This window comes from Aethalodelphis obliquidens, unplaced genomic scaffold, assembly GCF_003676395.1.
Source record: "Aethalodelphis obliquidens isolate GAN/ISIS:26980383/991018 unplaced genomic scaffold, ASM367639v1 scaffold8, whole genome shotgun sequence".
NCBI lineage: Eukaryota > Metazoa > Chordata > Mammalia > Artiodactyla > Delphinidae > Aethalodelphis > Aethalodelphis obliquidens.
Genome location: NW_020837952.1, coordinates 45433012 through 45449781, shown reverse-complemented (window position 1 = coordinate 45449781; position 16770 = coordinate 45433012). Strand labels below are relative to the sequence as shown.

General features: G+C 36.2%; 2 protein-coding genes across 5 annotated transcripts in view; one reads left to right on the top strand and one right to left on the bottom strand.

Annotated features, from left to right (window-relative positions):
* Positions 1-1131, bottom strand: part of PARPBP (PARP1 binding protein) — a 106958-nt gene extending 105827 nt beyond the window's left edge. For 2 of the 4 annotated variants that reach the window (XM_027107354.1, XM_027107355.1), the window contains exon 1: positions 1030-1130. The gene's annotated coding sequence lies outside the window, so the exon portion shown is untranslated. Of the gene's footprint in view, positions 1-1029 lie in introns of all 4 variants that reach the window. The other 2 variants (XM_027107352.1, XM_027107351.1) reach the window with 2 other exon arrangements.
* Positions 1132-1165: 34 nt separating this feature from the next.
* NUP37 (nucleoporin 37) overlaps positions 1166-16770 on the top strand; it is a 49178-nt gene continuing 33573 nt past the window's right edge. The window contains exons 1-5 of the mRNA XM_027107357.1: positions 1166-1238; positions 2467-2682; positions 11551-11675; positions 13148-13220; positions 15381-15475. Of these exons, the coding sequence (XP_026963158.1) occupies positions 2527-2682; positions 11551-11675; positions 13148-13220; positions 15381-15475 (449 nt within the window). The 5' untranslated portion in view covers positions 1166-1238; positions 2467-2526. The remainder of the gene's footprint in view (positions 1239-2466; positions 2683-11550; positions 11676-13147; positions 13221-15380; positions 15476-16770) is intronic.

Sequence of the window (16770 nt, the reverse complement as noted above, 5' to 3'; positions counted from 1 at the left end):
TGCCTGGCACATGTAAAAGTGAATCTCATCGAAGGGTCAGCATACTTTTGGAAAGGTTCAAATAGTAAACTTTTGAGGCGTTCAGGCCATCGGGTCTCTTACAACTACTCAACTTGACCTTGCAGTGTGAAACTAGCCACAGACAATACATAAACAAATGAGTATAGTGGGCTTCAGCAAAACTTTACAGAAACTGAAATTTGAATATCATAATAATTTTCACATGTCACAAAATATTATTCTTTTCTTGATTTTTTTTTTTCCAACCATCCAAACATGTAAAAGCCATTCTTAGCTCAGGAACTGTCTGCACAATAACAGGTAGTGCCACTAGTTTAACAAGCTTGGTCTAGCCTCAACTCTTCCAGTAGCTAGCTGGCTGTGTGAGCCCAGACAATAAGCCTTACACCTGACTGCCTAGGTAGAGATATAATACTTTCCACAAATCAATGAGACAACGAATATGCAAGCATTCTGAATGTCAGGCTGAACTATACAAAAAGCTCTGATGAGCCTAAATTTCTTCACCTGTAAAAGAGGGAAGATTATCTCCTACCTCATAAAATTAGGAGACGTTAGTGAGGCAAGTAAATAATCCACCTAGTGCCGGGCACTTAGTAGATGCTCAATAAAAAAAAGGGGGTGTCGTTGCTGTTCACGGTCAGAATGCAGGTCCTAACAGTTCCTTGGGAGGATATAACAGGAAGAGGGCGAAAGCAGCGGAATTGGAGTCTACGTACGCTTTAGGATTGGAACCCTGGTTTCCTGCCTAACTAATGAATCTAAGTAGGGCTCTGTGAGCCTTATTCATCCAGTCAGCAGATGATACCTCAGGTCCTTTCAGCTCCATCACTGGAACCTACGAACTCTGTTCAACACCCCCAGACCAAACCAGGCCCCAGTGCAAAGACACTGCACAAATAATACCGGTCACATGGCGCTCTGCTGTTACCGAAAAATCTCCTCACAAGCCGCGCTTGAATCACCACTTAAAGTGTGACAGGCGGGCGAGGAGGAGGCGACACTCACCTGGCTCGGGGGAGAACCGGGAGGTGCAGACTCGCCTGAAGAAAGCTCCAACCCGGCTGCAATGAGTGACCGCGCGTTTACATTTTAAATATCGCGGGAGGGTCGGGGAGCCAATCGCAGCTCCCGCCCTCTGACCCGGAAGCAGAACCGGCGCGCAGCAGCCCTTGGCGAAGACTAGCTCCCCTTTAGCTGCTTCCAGGCGCCCTCAGGTGCGTATCGGGCGTGAGCCCAAGGAGCAGCCCGTCTGTGCTCCCGGCCGCCCCACGCCTCTACTCTATCTCTGGAAGTTCCTCCTCTCCCCGGGCCGTTCCCCCCCACTTCCCTCCGACCTCGGGCTCCGGGAGGTGGTAGCGGGGTCTCGCGGGACTTGACAGGCGTCGGGGCTCTGCCGGGACTTCTCTTGTTCCCTCCCTCCTCTGTCTTAGCAGTTTTAGAAGGGCAAGTCCAGCCCGCCTTATACAGTGAGACCCTGAGACTGTAATTAGACTGGGCACTACTTTAATGAGCAATTAGGGACCGAGTTTCCGGATCTGGAATCTTTTGCACTTTCCACACTGATATCTTACCTGTTGGTCACCCTTAACAATTTTCAGTCCCCTTAAGGTTTCTAGTTTACAGATTCCCCGAGGTGCAGCTCATCTCATATGATTCTCAGTAAATACTCATCAGGTGTTTGATGTGTTTGTTATGGAGCCCAGATGTTTTCAGGACAACTACCGTCCAATTAAAAAAAACAAAACAACAAGGACAAAAAAAAACTGACCTCTTTAGAATCCATAAGTCTCATCTGGGAATGCTACTTCTGGAATGCCCACCAGCCCATGAAGTTTTGTGCCTGGCTTTATGAATATTATTTTTGTATCCCATGTTGGCACTCCTTCCTCCAGATCGTATATTTTGTATCTGCTTATAGTAAAGCACTTTTCACACTGAATCACAAATAACCCTGGATTGTGAGCTCCTTCAAGGCAGGAGTCTGTTTTTCTTCTCTGGTACTGGTGTCCAACACTTAGGAAGGTCTCAAATTCTGGCTCCTGTTATGAGCTTGGAAAGCTAGTTAACCATCTAAAGTCTCGATTTCTTCATCTGTAAAATGGGGATCAGAGCACCTCCCTCTTAGGCTTGTGCAAGTATTAGATGTGATAATGTCAGTAAAATACTTAACGTGGCACCTGCAAATAGTGCTCCATGAATGTTAGCTATCATTAATTTTTTATGAATATATTTACTATTAACGTGATTCCATCTTTAAGTACTCACTGTATCTTTTAAACTAAGCAGAATTTTGTGGTGACTTATTCTGCAAGTATCATTCACAAAGTATATGAATAAGTAATTTTTTTTGATCTGCTGGAAGTCACATCCTTATTTTGATTAATTGTGTAAAGTAATCCTTTGACGGTTTCTATCTAACTGTTCCTGTGCTGTAATCCACAGTTTCGTGACCTTGTCCAATAGAAGGCTATTTTTACAACTGCACAAGTTTTGCCATACAGGATGAAGCAAGATGCCACAAGAAATGCTGCCTACACTGTGGATTGCGAAGATTATGTGCATGTGGTAGAATTCAATCCCTTTGAGAGTGGGGATTCAGGAAACCTAATTGCATATGGTGGCAATAATTTTGTGGTCATTGGCACATGTACATTTCAGGTTAGTGTACAAAACTGCAGTGAATGACAGTGAAAATATTTCACTGATAAGAAAACTTATACAAACTTTGGTAAACGTCGGCTAAACTTTAAAAGTATATTGAGTTTGAATGTTTAAAAAAAAAATGATGTGAAGAACTACTGAGAAAGACATTCCCAATAATATATACCTGATATTTGTGCAAACATTAAATAAGTAGTTAAAAAGAATGTAGTTGACCCTTGAACAACACGGGTTTGAACTGCATGGTTCACTTATACGTGGACTTTTTTCAGTAGTAAATATTAGGATACTATAGGATCTTAAGTTAGTTGAATCTGCAGATGCCAAGGAGCTGCCCACAGGGAGGGCCTAGTGCAAGTTATAATAGGATTTTTGACTGCAAGGAGGGTCATCGCCCTAACTCCTGCTGTTGTTCAGGGGAAAGCCTATGTATATAAGACTTCTCTTGTGCCTCGTGATTAGAAATGGAATATTCTGGTAATTGAAGTTTATGATTAACTGAACATATGTACAGGGAAAAATATCAATTCGATGAGATCTGATTAATTACTAAATCCAGCTTTTCTGTTGATACATTCCAGTTTAACATAGGAAACAAGCTAGTATTGAGAGCTTAAAAAACGATCCTCCAGGAGATTTTATAGCTATGATGATATTCAGCTTTCCTATTAATATGCTGTCATACTTTTTATACATCTAGAGTATACAAAGTGTGAGATCATACTCATTGAACAGTCAGTTTAACATAGTCATTAAGACAGTGAACTCTGGAGCCAAAATGGCTAGGTTTTTACTCCTTCCTGGCTTTACCTCTTAATAGCTATATGGCCTTGAACAGGTACTTAACCTAGCTTCTATAAAAATGAGGAAGATAATACACTTGACCCTTGAACAATGCAGAGGTGAAGGGTGCCAATAGGTGCGGTCAAAATCCAGGTGTAACTATAGTACCCTGGTTCCTCATATGTGGATTCAACCAACAGCTGATCATATAATCCTATTGTATGTATGTCTTGAAAAAAATCTGCATATAAGTGGATCCACACAGTTCAAACTCATGTTGTTCAAGGGTCAACTGCACTTAATAGGGTTTTGTGAGAATGTCATGAGTTAGCATGTACAGTTCCTGGAAGGCATCTGACAGATTTAATACATATGTATGTTTTAGCTGTCATTGATTTGGTCATTGGTGACACTCAGGCACAGCCCCATATTTGATGGTGTGGTGCACACCATCTTTTCTCACAAGAAAGCCAGTTCTACATGTAAGAGAGACTTTGAACAATGAGAGGTCAACCCTCAGGAATCTCTGGTTAATCCTTTGTTTATTAGAATGTTATTCATGGAACACTATTTCCAAAATTGAGGTTAATCAATGAGGTAATTTGACAGTGACCAATTTTCAAGATTTAAACTTTACACCAAAGTGATATTATAAACATTGTAAATATTATTTCCTCTTTTACTGAGGAGGCAGTTTGGTATCTTACAGTATTTTGACATCATAAATGCAGTTTATCATTTTACAGTGCAATAAATGTATTAGGTTATACATAATTAGACTGTGTGTATATTTATCCTAAGGAGGAAGTATGAATTAAAAGCTTCAGTTTGTTGGTGTCTGAGTAGAATACAAAAGCTCTTATGTTATCCCATGTTGTCTCCTAGGGTTGGGGTAGGAATTTCTAGCTTTTAGGCTAAATATGGTCCTTGGCCTAATTTCAGCTGGACTATCAGGTTAGGATCATAAAAAGTCACATGATTAACAGAAATAATGTAACACAGTCTTGAAAAAGACTGAAGGGAAACCATTTTTCTAATACAGGCTACTAACCTACAAAAGAAGAAGGCAGCCCCCTACAGATAAAATTGATATTTTGCTTCATTACTTTTAAAATTAATAGCAGTAAACATAGAATTGTGTTCAAAAGTACTGAAAAAATATGCTTTAGCTCTAGTTTATGTTCAGCTAAAAAAATGTTGAGGGAGAAAGTCAAAAAGGCAGAAGAAATAAGGAAAAAAGAAAAGGCAGAGGTGATGGGTGGCAGAGGGAAAATGACAAAATGAGAAAAAAAATTAGTAAAAACATTTGTATTGCTCTGTTATGGTTTGTGGTCATATGCATTTTCCTTGTTGATCCTCAGACCTGTGGAGCTGGCAATATGGGTCTTACCCCAAATAACCTAAGGAAAGAACTGGTTTTTTATTAATTTAACAAGTAGTGAACACAAATTATGTTCTGTGCCATGTACTGGAGATACAGTTAAACAACTGTCCCTGTCCTCATGGAATTTCCATTCTACTTCAAAGAAGTTCAGGGATTTATCTGACTAATAACTGAAAAAACAAGATCTAGATCTCATTTTTATACCCCTGTTCTTTTCCTTCTATGCTGCTATTCAGATAGGTTGAAGCTGTAGTTCAAACAGTTCTGGAGGAGAATTGAGTTTCAGTAATTTGCCATTGGGGATTCAGATTGCTTCTTTTGAAGTTATTTTTTGTCCAATTAAGAACTGTTTAAACACTGTTCCTATTCTCTCATGTTAGGACCTTCAAGTTCTGTAGCACTGAATTTCTTATCTTGAGAAAAAACTAAAGTTGAAAGATTTCCACATTCCTGTCAGAAAGGCAATCCTCATTCTAAGACTGTTAGGAATACACTGCTGATGTAGTAAATGTGAATTTCAACAAAGCATTTTTCAGAATCTCGTGGTGTTCTTTTGAATATGTTGGAAATTTGAGCCAAATGATAGTACTATTGATTGGTGTCTTGAATTTGTTAAATACTCATTGAGTGCAGATCAGGTGCTGGGAACTGGTGATACATACTTTAAAAAAGCAAGGACCCTGTCCTCAAGGAGATGTTTAAGTGTAAAGCAATGCAACAGGATAACTGCTATAAAAGTAAAGGGCAGAGGGAGCATGAAAGTTTCTAAGTCTGTTCAAGAGGTCATCAGTAATAAATGGCAACCTCTTCTGGGACTTGGATGAGAACACTTGACTTAGGCAAGCACATTGAATTTATATAGAACATGAAGTCGAAAAGGATACCTAATGCTTTGGATGACAGACTTCATTTAACAAATTTTTATTGAACACCTGTTGTATGCCAGACTCTGCTCAGAATCCAAATATTCTTTAATAGATTGGATTAATGGGCCAAAAGTTGACCAAGCTAAAATTTAATAAAGATGAATATAAAGTCTTAAAATGATAGACTGCTAGAGCTAGAAGGGAGAGTTATGACTTACAGTTTTTAGTCACCTGGCTGTTCACCATGAATCAGTGCGATGATTAAACTGCCAGAGGAAGTTAATTCAGTGCTGTCCAACAGAAACACAGTGTGAGCCACAAATATAAATTTAAATGTAGTAACCACATTTTGAAATGTAAAAAGTAGATGAAATTAATTTTATTAATATATTTTTTACCCAGCATATCCAAAATATTTTATGTGGAACAATATAAAAATTACTAATGAGATACTTCTATATTCCTTTTATACTACATCTTTGAAATCTGGTGTGGATTTTGCACTTTATAAAGTGTACATGTCTCAGCTTGAACTAACCACATTTCAAGTGCTTAATAGCCCCATGTGACTGTGGCTGCCATACTGGACAGAACAACTCCATATCCTCCTCTGTAAATTGACAGTAATATTTAGTGTTTACTTCAGTACTTAGCAGTGTATTATGATTCAAAGGAGATAATGTATGTGAAGACAAATTTCAGAGTGGTGTTAAAAAGTTTAAAACTGTCATGTGAAAGAGGGATTAGACTCAGAATGGTAACTGTTTTTTATGTTATTTGTCAGCTCTATTGAGTGGAGTTGTTGCTTATAATGCTTTAAGACTGATGCTGAAACTGCTTCTTTGAGTGTGTTCGCCTAGGGGAGATCAGCTGTGGCCAGATATTTGCCGTCACTGAATTAGACTACCTCATTGATGGTTCCAGAGAGCAGAATTTGGAGCAATGAATAGAATTTACATGGAAACAGGTTTTCATTTAATGTTAAAGAGAACTCTTCGAATAATTAGAACTACCACCCAAATTGAATAAGCTCCCCCCCAAAATAGCTAGTTCCCTCTCACTTGAAAATGTTTAGAGAAGGTTTGTGCAAACTTTTTTAAAATGGTCTACTAGAGGTTTAAGCATTAGATGAAAGAAGTAGACGAGGTAAATTTTACAGTCTCATCCAACTAAAATTCTGCATCTGGCCTTAGATGGGTGTAGCGGTGGGGCCTGCCAATTTCAAGCCCTTAGAGTAGCCCTTTCACCAGCCTGGCGTTGCCCCAACCTCAAATACGCTGGAGACTTGTGTGAGGATTTGTATTATAGCAAGTTTTCCAAGGTATCTTAATTTCCTGCCTATACAATACTGCCTACACCCCAGACTAAACCCAAAATAGCATTAATCTCTGCCTATACCGCACACACACCCTGGCCTTTTAGTTGGCTCAATGGCAGACATTGCTGCCAGGAAAAAAAGGTTTCACTGGTAGTACATAAAACTCAGGCTGTACAGTCTCTGGGATTTCTTTATCCCCACGACCACCCGATAACTTCATATATACCTTCGATAACAAATTACAGGACCTAATTATCAATACTGTTGTTACAGTAGCAAAATAATGTGTGTTTTGATGGTAAAAACTTCATTTTTAGAAGATTGATTTGTCAAGTGTGGAAAAATATATGTAACCCAAACTATGAAGTCAGATATGATTAGGCTCCTAACCTTACTTTTAAATTACTTAGTGATTGCTGCCTTGGGATGTCTGGCTGTTAGCTATACATTTATTATACAGACGAATTATGAAGTAATAAAATTTGACAGTTTTTCTTTCCTTAATAAATGCATTTCTGTTTCCTTTTTTCATTTATGGAAAAATTTTTTCTGTTAAGCTCACCTGGAATTTAAAGTAATTTTCAAGGGGTATCTGAATCACATAGAGAAAGATATATGTAATATATTTGTGAGATGACTGCTGGGATTGCAAAGGCTATCCTGGAAAAATCAACACATCCACTAGGATTCAATTAAAGTACACATTATAAAACTTTGGATTTAGATTCAGGATGAATGGAATTCTTAGAACAGTCCTTCACATAATTTCTATCTGTATAGACATATGTATTCAATTAAGTATCAAGTTTCACCTGCTCTGGATTTTTTCCCTAATCCTATTTTATAATCTTAGAAACTTTTATGAAGAATAACTATAGTCAACACAGAAGATTCCTTGGGCAAATTTGTCATGAAAAATTGTGCTTTTGTCTCAAGACCCATTTAGGGTTTTGATTTAAATAACAAAACAATGATTATTTTTAAAATTGCTATATTTTAAGCTTAGAATAATAATAATAGATCCCTATAATAATAATAGATACCTATAATAATAATAGATACCTACTACCTAGCTTAAGAAAGGGAACATTAGCAATTCCTTTGAAGCCCCCTGGGTTTTCTTTCCTTACCACCTTTTCTTCTCAGCCCGAACAGGTAACCATGTCTGAAATTTTGTTTTTCTTCAGTTACCATGTGTAGGTATTGCAAATCAGCATATTGTTTTTCAGGTTTTAAACTTTATATCAGTGAAATTATTCTGTATTATGTTCTTCTACTGTTTGTTATTGACAGTATGTTTGTTAGATTCCTCTATGTCAAAATTCATATATCTTCATTGTAGTATGGTGTTTTGTAATATGAACATACCACAATTAATCTTTTCCTCTATCGCATAGTATTTTACTATTGAAAACATTGCCAATATGCATATTCTTGTGTCTTCTGTTTGAGTTTTGTTACCCCCTCCTTTCATCTTTCTTCTCCCTGATAGTTGGGAAGTTTTACGTGTTGTTTCTCTTCTTTTAATGGTTACCATAGATATTTTAATATGCAACCTTAATTAGTGTTAAAATTAATATCTTTAACTTCTTCATGAACAAAGCAAGGACTTTTGACACTTGAACTGTCACCCCTAACGACTTATTGTTATATTTTAGTTCTCTATCATTTTTCTTTTCATTTTACCCCACAAATTCAGTATTGTTTATGTGACTAGTATTTGTTTAGATTTACCTGCATGTTTGCCTTTGATTTTTTTACTCACCGTTCCTTACATCTCAGGCCTGCCTTCTGGGGTCATTTTTCTTCACCTAAAAGCACATCCTTTACTACAAGAAAAAGTTTAAACTTTTTCTGTGAAGGGCCAGGTAGTAACTATTTTAAGCTTTGCCAGGCCATTTAAGGTGTCTGTTGCAAATTATTCTTTGTTCTTTACAACTCTTTAAAAATATAAAAATGATTCTCAGCTTGTGGGCCATACCCAACCAGACCATAGACCAGATTTGGCCCCTTAGCCATAGTTTGTCAGCCTCTGCTTTTGGAGATGCTTTAGTGAGACTTCACTGATACCAACTCTTGGTTTTGGTTTTTATGAAAATATCTTTAAAAGAGCTTCATTCTTGAGAAACAGTTTTGTTGTGGCTACGGTTCAACCGTTTTTCCTCTCATTTTGAAGATATTCCACTGTCTGCCTGCATTTGTTTCTGCTAAGAAGTCAATGGTTGTTCTAATTATTCCTCTTTTATAGGAAACCTGTCTTTTCTTTCTGGCTGCTATTTCTAAGATACCTCTCTCACTCTGTTCCCTTCTCTCTCCCTCCCACCCTCCCTCCCTCCCCCCCCCTCCCTCTCCCCCTCACATATATGCACACACCTATATATACACACACATATGTATATATCATGAGAGTTTGTGTATTCTGAAGTTTTACTATGTTGTGTCTAACTGCAGATTTTTTTTTAAGCTGCCTAGGATTTATTATTCTTTCTAAATAAACATATTGGTACCTTTGATCAAGTATGATGAATCTTTTGCCATTATCTCTTCAAATATTGACTCTTCCCCCATTCCCTCTACTCGTTTCTTCTACAACCCTAATAAGATCTATGGTAGAACTTCTCACTGAATTCCTCTTAACATTTTTTTTTGTCTTCTCTTAGCTGCATTCTGAATAATTTTTTCAAATCTGCCTTCTAGCTCCTCTAAGCATTGATTTTTTTTTTCTCATTATGGTATTTTTATCTAGACGTTTTTATTTAGCTCCTTTTAAAATCTGTCTGGTCATTTTGGGTAATCTCTTGTTGCTTACTCATATTTTTTGATTACCTCCTCTAGATCCTTAAAAATACATCTTTTTTGTATCTAATTTATTTATTTATTTATTTATTTATGGCTGTGTCAGGTCTTAGTTGCGGCACTCGGGATCTTTCGTTGCAGCGTGGGGCCTCTTCGTTGCAGTGTGTGGGCTTCTCTCTACTTGTGGTGCACGGGCTCAGTAGTTGCGGCGCACACAGGCTCTCTAATTGTGGCACTTGGGCTCCAGAGCGTGTAGGCTCAGTCGTTGTGGCGCGCAGGCTTAGTTGTCTCATGGCATATGGGGTATTAGTTCCCCAGCCAGGGATTGAACCCGTGTCCCCTGCGTTGGAGGCGGATTCTTAAACCACTGGACTAGCAGGGAAGTCCCTGTATCTAATTTTTTAATCTGATGTCTCCAGGTTGATTCTTCTGTTTGTGTTTGTGGTACTTTGTTTTCATATGTAGTAGTACGTGCAGGTAACATCATATTTGATTAAACTGTATCTGTCAGAACTTTATGAGACCTGTGTAGAGGAAGTTCACCCAAAGAGAATTTGCCTTTGTCAAGCGCTTGGGGCCACTGTCAACATATGGACATTTTTAAATAAATTGTCATTTTTCTGGAGCACATAGTTAATGTGAATTCCAGCCCCAAACTCATGTTAGGGCCAGCCAGTGGTCGAGATTTCTCACAAGTGACTTTTTCTCTTTCTTGGTCTTCACCCATGGTACATATTTTGCCTGGCACTTTTGGTTTTGGGGGTTTTCATCCCCTACTTCCCCTTTAAAGGTCCTGGATCTATGCAGAGGTCTCTGATCTGCATCCCTCTTTGTTCAGGCACTAAGTTTTGTCTTCCATCCCCTACAAACTGAAGCTGTTAGTTATTGGATGTGGGCAGATATCCTTAAGATAGCTTTATGCCTTGGTGCTGAGTTGCTTCTCTGGATTTGGATTTTTGCATTATTTTTGTATCAGAAAGCTTTTCTGGTTATTGTCCGTATTGCCAGACAGAAATGACTTTTTAAAATTCATTTTTTTCCTCATCTTGTCATGAAAATAAACTGAAATCATTTTAGTAGTACTAAGCCAAGGAGATAAGCTGACTTTATTAAACATCTTACCCAGAATCAAATATCCAGAAGACTAATCAGTTCATTAATTGCATATTCACTGTTCATAGAGTGTAATAGTATATAGTATGGATGAATAGTTTGTAACATCCCACACATGTATCATGCCATGTATAATACTATGTGAAAATTATTGATACGCATTATAATGACTTTGAAGCATCATACGGCACAAAGTGTCTTGTACGTAATATGTTCAGTATATATTTTTTATATTATCACTTGATAATCCATGCCTGGTAATTCATTTACCTAGAATATTCTGATTCTTAGAGCATTCCATTTTCATTGTGCTTGCTGTGAAATGTATTTACTATTAAGAATAAATTGTCTCCTAAATAAGATAAAGTATAACAAGTATATTGTTTGTTCTTAGTTACCATAGAGAGTTATTTTGTGAGGCTTAGACAGCTTCAGATATTTTTGTTGTTGTTCAGTAAACCAGTTGCATCTTAATATCTGATCTGCTTTTGAACTTCTCAAAAGAATATTCATGGCCCCCTGATAAATTCTTCATTATAATGAAATACACAGTTTTATATTGTTTGTTCTCATAACTTATTAAAACATTTACTGTGTATGCTTAGGAAGAAGAAGCAGACATTGAAGGAATTCAGTATAAAACACTACGAACATTTCACCATGGAGTCAGGGTTGATGGCATAGCTTGGAGCCCAGAGACTAGACTTAATTCATTGCCTCCAGTAATCAAGTAAGTTTAACATTGTCAAAGAAAGGCAAAAGATTAGAAAATTTCAGCTCTGGTTATAAATACTTTACAACAGCATAGTCCCAGTTGTGGGGAGAAGAGCTACAGTTGACACCTGAACAACGCAGCAGGGGGTGGTTATAACCTGAGTATAATTTATAAACAGCACTCCCTCTCCGAGGTTCCTCCACATCTGAGGATTCAACCAACCACAGACTGTGTAGCACTGTAGTATTTACTATCGAAAAATATCCACATATAAGTAGACCTGTGGAGTTCAAACTCACGTTGTTCAAGGGTCAATTTGTACTTTATTTCCCTACAACTTTTAATTTCACCTCCAAGAAAGCCTTGGACAAGAGAAGGCATTTCCCTGCTGGCTTTGATCTATTTCATCCAATGGCTCTTAACTAATCATTGAAAAGGCATGGTAGCAGAGATCTACCAACATATCCAGGTCTATAGATTAGGAGCCTTCTATAATTTATTTAAACTTTATTTAAATTAAATAAACATAGGGGACTTCCATGGCAGTCCGGTGGTTAAGACTCCGCGTTTCCACTGCAGCGGGCACGGGTTTGATCCCCGGTCAGAGAACTAAGATCCCGTACACCACGCGGCTTGGCCAAAAAAATAAATAAATAAAATTAGTTAATTAATTAATTAAACTAAATGTATTAGTTGAGAAAAAATGGTTAACTTTAATGCAGTCAGAACTTGAGAAATTTAGATCCATATGATACTCATTTATCTGAAGACAATTGGAAATAAACTTTGTTTTCCAATATATAAATATAACTTCTATTTCTTCCTCAGCCATAATCTGACATGCTGAGAATCTAAAAATTTTAGGATTGAAGGCAAACTAGTTTAAAAATAGTTGTTTATTGATTAGATTTTGTTTTTTAATGTAACATACATTGGTGTACTTCTAAACAGTACCTTAAATGTTACGGTCAGTGTGAATAATACTCCAGCTTTTAATAGATAGAAGTATATCAGCTTTTATAGGTATAAAAAGTTTATCATCTTCTGTCTAATTTATTGAATTTAATATATCTTAAAGTAAGAAGGCTTATGGATAACTGAAGAAGGCAAAGACTAAGATGTATAACTATTTTTAATATCTAAAATTATTAAGTATAATATCTAATATTGACCTAGCTAAATAAAGATGCCCATCCTTTTCTGCCTTTAAGAAAAAGTTAAATGTTAAATTCATGTGGTGATTTATAATAAAATTCTACATGTTTCTTATTGAAGAGACAAATCCAATATACTAATTTTTGTCTGTTTTCCAAAGATATTTAAATGCCAACTTTGAGAAATAGTTGTAATAACACTTTTTACAACAGAGCCACAGCATCCCCTTTCTGCCCAAACAAAAACATGATTATGAGTTATGAAAACAGCTTTGGTGGGGAGAACTTTCACTTAGGCTAAAAATGGGTTTGTTTTCATTTTCTTACTTCCAGATTTTGCACTTCTGCTGCTGATAAGAAAATTAGATTATTTACTTCAGACCTTCAAGATAAAAATGAATACAAGGTATGTTGACAAGTATAATTTGTAAATCTTTATTTTAAAACACATTTATTATTTTTGCTTTTTTGATTGGATTTATCCCAATTTAAAATGACTTTATGGTTACCTTTATGTAGTTTAGAATCTCATTTACTCTATTTTAGGCTGCAGTAAGTAACTAGGATCATAGTAAGGACTGCAGATTATAAATCTGATATCACTTATTAAAATATTAGGTAGACACAGCAAATGAGGGAGAATTAGAAATTCAGTATAATAGACATGAACACACATAGAGTAAGAGTTGAACTTAAGGGAACAAACACAGTACAGCATAGTGAGAGGCAGGACTACCAAGTAGCTAAAAGCACAGACACAGGAGCCAGGCCACCTGGCTTTGAAGCCCAGCTCTACCACTTTAGTAATAGTGTGACTTTGGTCAAATTCCCAATCTCTTTGTGCTCATTTCCTTACTTATAAAATGGGTATGATCATAGCTTCTGCCTCATAAGTCAGACAAAGACAAATACTATGTGATCTCACTTATAGGAGGAATTTTTTTTTAAGCTGAATTCATAGAAACTGAATAGAATGGTGGTTGTCAGGGCCTGGGGAGTGTGGGAAATGGGGAGATGATGATTGAAGGGTACAGACTTCCAGTTATAAGTGGAATAAGTTCTGGGGATCTACTGTACATCATGATGAGTATAGTAAACAATACTGTATTATATACTTGAAAGTGGCTAAGAGAGTAGATCTTAAATGTTCTCACCACAAAACAAAAATGGTAATTTTATGAGGTGATAGAGGTATTGACTAACCCTATTGTGGGAGTCATTTCACTAATCCTATTATGGTAATCATTTCACAATATATATGTATATCAAATCATCATGTGTATACCTTAGACTTACACAGTGTTATATGTCTCAATAAAGTGGGGGGGGGATTCATTAAATAAATACCTCTCAGTTTGGACTGAAACTGAATCATGTTTTTTATAAGAACAGTATTGCCTTCTTGACTTTCTAGTAAATCAAAACTATGAATAATGTTATAAAACAAAGATAAACTATAAACCTTTCCAATCATTTAGAAAACAGTAAAAGTTATGCTCTAAACTATATACAATGGGCTATATACAATTTTACCATAATACAGTGCAATGTATATATTAATTTAAAACTGTATCAGTGACTGTACAAATGGCATATAAAACTTTGACTCATCAAAAGTCAATAGTTACTAACAATTATTGTTAGTTATAATAGACATTAAATATTTAATGTTAATTTGATTTGGCTTGTAGACTGTGACATAAGCTCTGAAGAATGATTTGGAGGACCTGGGTTTGTTAAACTTACACAGGAATGTTTGAATCAAATCCTTTTTTTTCCTAATTACATATTTCCAAATAGTAAATAGTACCAAATAGAACCACTTTATTAATCTTACAACTGAGATCAAATTCAAGTGTTTGGAAGGAAAATAGGAAGCAAGAACAATATCCATTAAAATATTTAAATATCTGATATCTGACAGACCTGTTCAGAATTTCAGTTGTAAAGATTTAGACTGATTGGACCTGCCTGCTTGCATAGTCCTCTACCTTATAACTTCCCATTTATTTCTTCTGTGGCCAGAAGAGAATTGCTGGGTTGTTGTGATAATGGGCTTATAATACTAGCTGTCTGCAGTGCTGGCAGTCACATTGAGCAAGTGAATAAAGACAGTAGAAGGTGAAGTCCATGCTATGTATTTATTAGGGAGCAGCCAGTGTACAGAGCAGCAGGTATAAGGTAAAAAATCGAAGGGCACTCTATTTCAGAGCCCCTAGAAAGTTCTTCTAAATTTAACTTTTATTTAACCTTTATGTAATAAGTGAGAAATGAGGTGATATGAGGACAGGTACAGTTTAAAAAAAAAAAAGTCTCTGTTTTTGTAAGAAATGCATACTAGAAAAGAAAGATCAAGCTAATAACAGTGTGTTGAATGATCAGCTTCTTTCCAAGATAAACCTTCTAGAAAGGTGGGTGTATAAATCATGTTTTAAAAATAGCAGATTGCTTAAGAAATATTTATAGAAAAGAGAAGCATGCAGTGAAAGCAATGAGGTAAAAATATTAGGTAGGAATATTGTAGGTTATTTTCCTGTGTTCTTACTAACTTTTCCCCTTACGTCAGGTTTTAGAGGGCCATACAGATTTCATTAATGGTTTGGTATTTGATCCCAAAGAAGGCCAAGAAATTGCAAGTGTGAGTGATGATCATACCTGCAGGTATGTTGCTTATATAAGTTACAGCCAAATTTTTGAATTTTCATCTTATTTTAATGAGAATTACACTTTAAAAATTAGAGAAAATGTAAACTTCTATATATATTCCACAAAATGTTATAAAAGAAGCAAACTTTATTTAAAATGTAAGTATGACACCAACTTGAGTTTCAAAACCAGTGAGTTGAGTTCTCATCCCATTTACTTGAAACTTCCCTTGCTGATTCATGGGTGCCCCGCTGCCTCTTATTTTAGATTTGCACATTTATGAAATCTAAATATATATTAGATCAAACAGTGGACACAATCAATAGGATAATAAAAGGCATTTGCTATATTGTGAAGTTATTTCATAGATCCTATCTGATAAGTTAGTGTTTAATAATGAACTGAGAATCTCATTTGCTAGAGCAAGACTTGCTGGAAATTTAGTGTTTTGACAAATTCGAAAGTCTCTGTATAAAGTTTTTCTGTAGATACAATACATTACAATATCACATTCTTCCACCTCACCCCCTAGTTTGGAACAGATGAGGTGGTCATAACGTTTTAATAGTGCCTAAAGCTGGAGAATATCACAAGTAAAGAACGAGATGAAGAGCAAGAGTAGGAGGTGGAAATAAGCTGAAGAGTCAGGAGTGAAGCAGTCATTAGAGGAGTGCCAATTGCTTCATTTGCTTTGACAGTACTGTGAGCAAAAAGAACCACCAAAAAAAAAAAACAAAACGCTGCTCTGCTATTTTGCATAGCTTTAATGTTTGATAAAGGTATGACAAAATCGTTAGTATTGGTAAATACTTGTATACATATAAAGCTACTAAATATGTGTCCTTTCACATCGGAAGTAAAGCCACTAGCTTCTTTTTAAATTTTAATCTTCTCAATAGCTCATCTTTTTAAAGTTATAGAGTCATAGGCCATTATTTTTTATAAAATTTTCATGTCAAGGACATGAAAGATTTACATGACATTAAGATTGTAGGGTCCCAAGTGTTAAAAAAAGCTGTTTGTATAGAGACGGAAAAGTAAGTGGGGCCATTTTTAATGTAAAACTTAAATTAGATCACTAGTAAGAAATAATGACGTTTTAATTCTCTAACACATGGAGCATCCTAATCACAAGCATTTGGAATAATGAAACCTGAGAAGGGGGAAAATGAGTGTCTTTGCAAGCGAAGGAATAGCCTCTGAATAGTGAACAACAGCCAGAGATACCTGGGATTACATTCAGAGATCCATGATTTTTTTCTTGTAGGAGACTTTGGGATTTTCATAGAATAGTAAAATTGTCCTAAAAT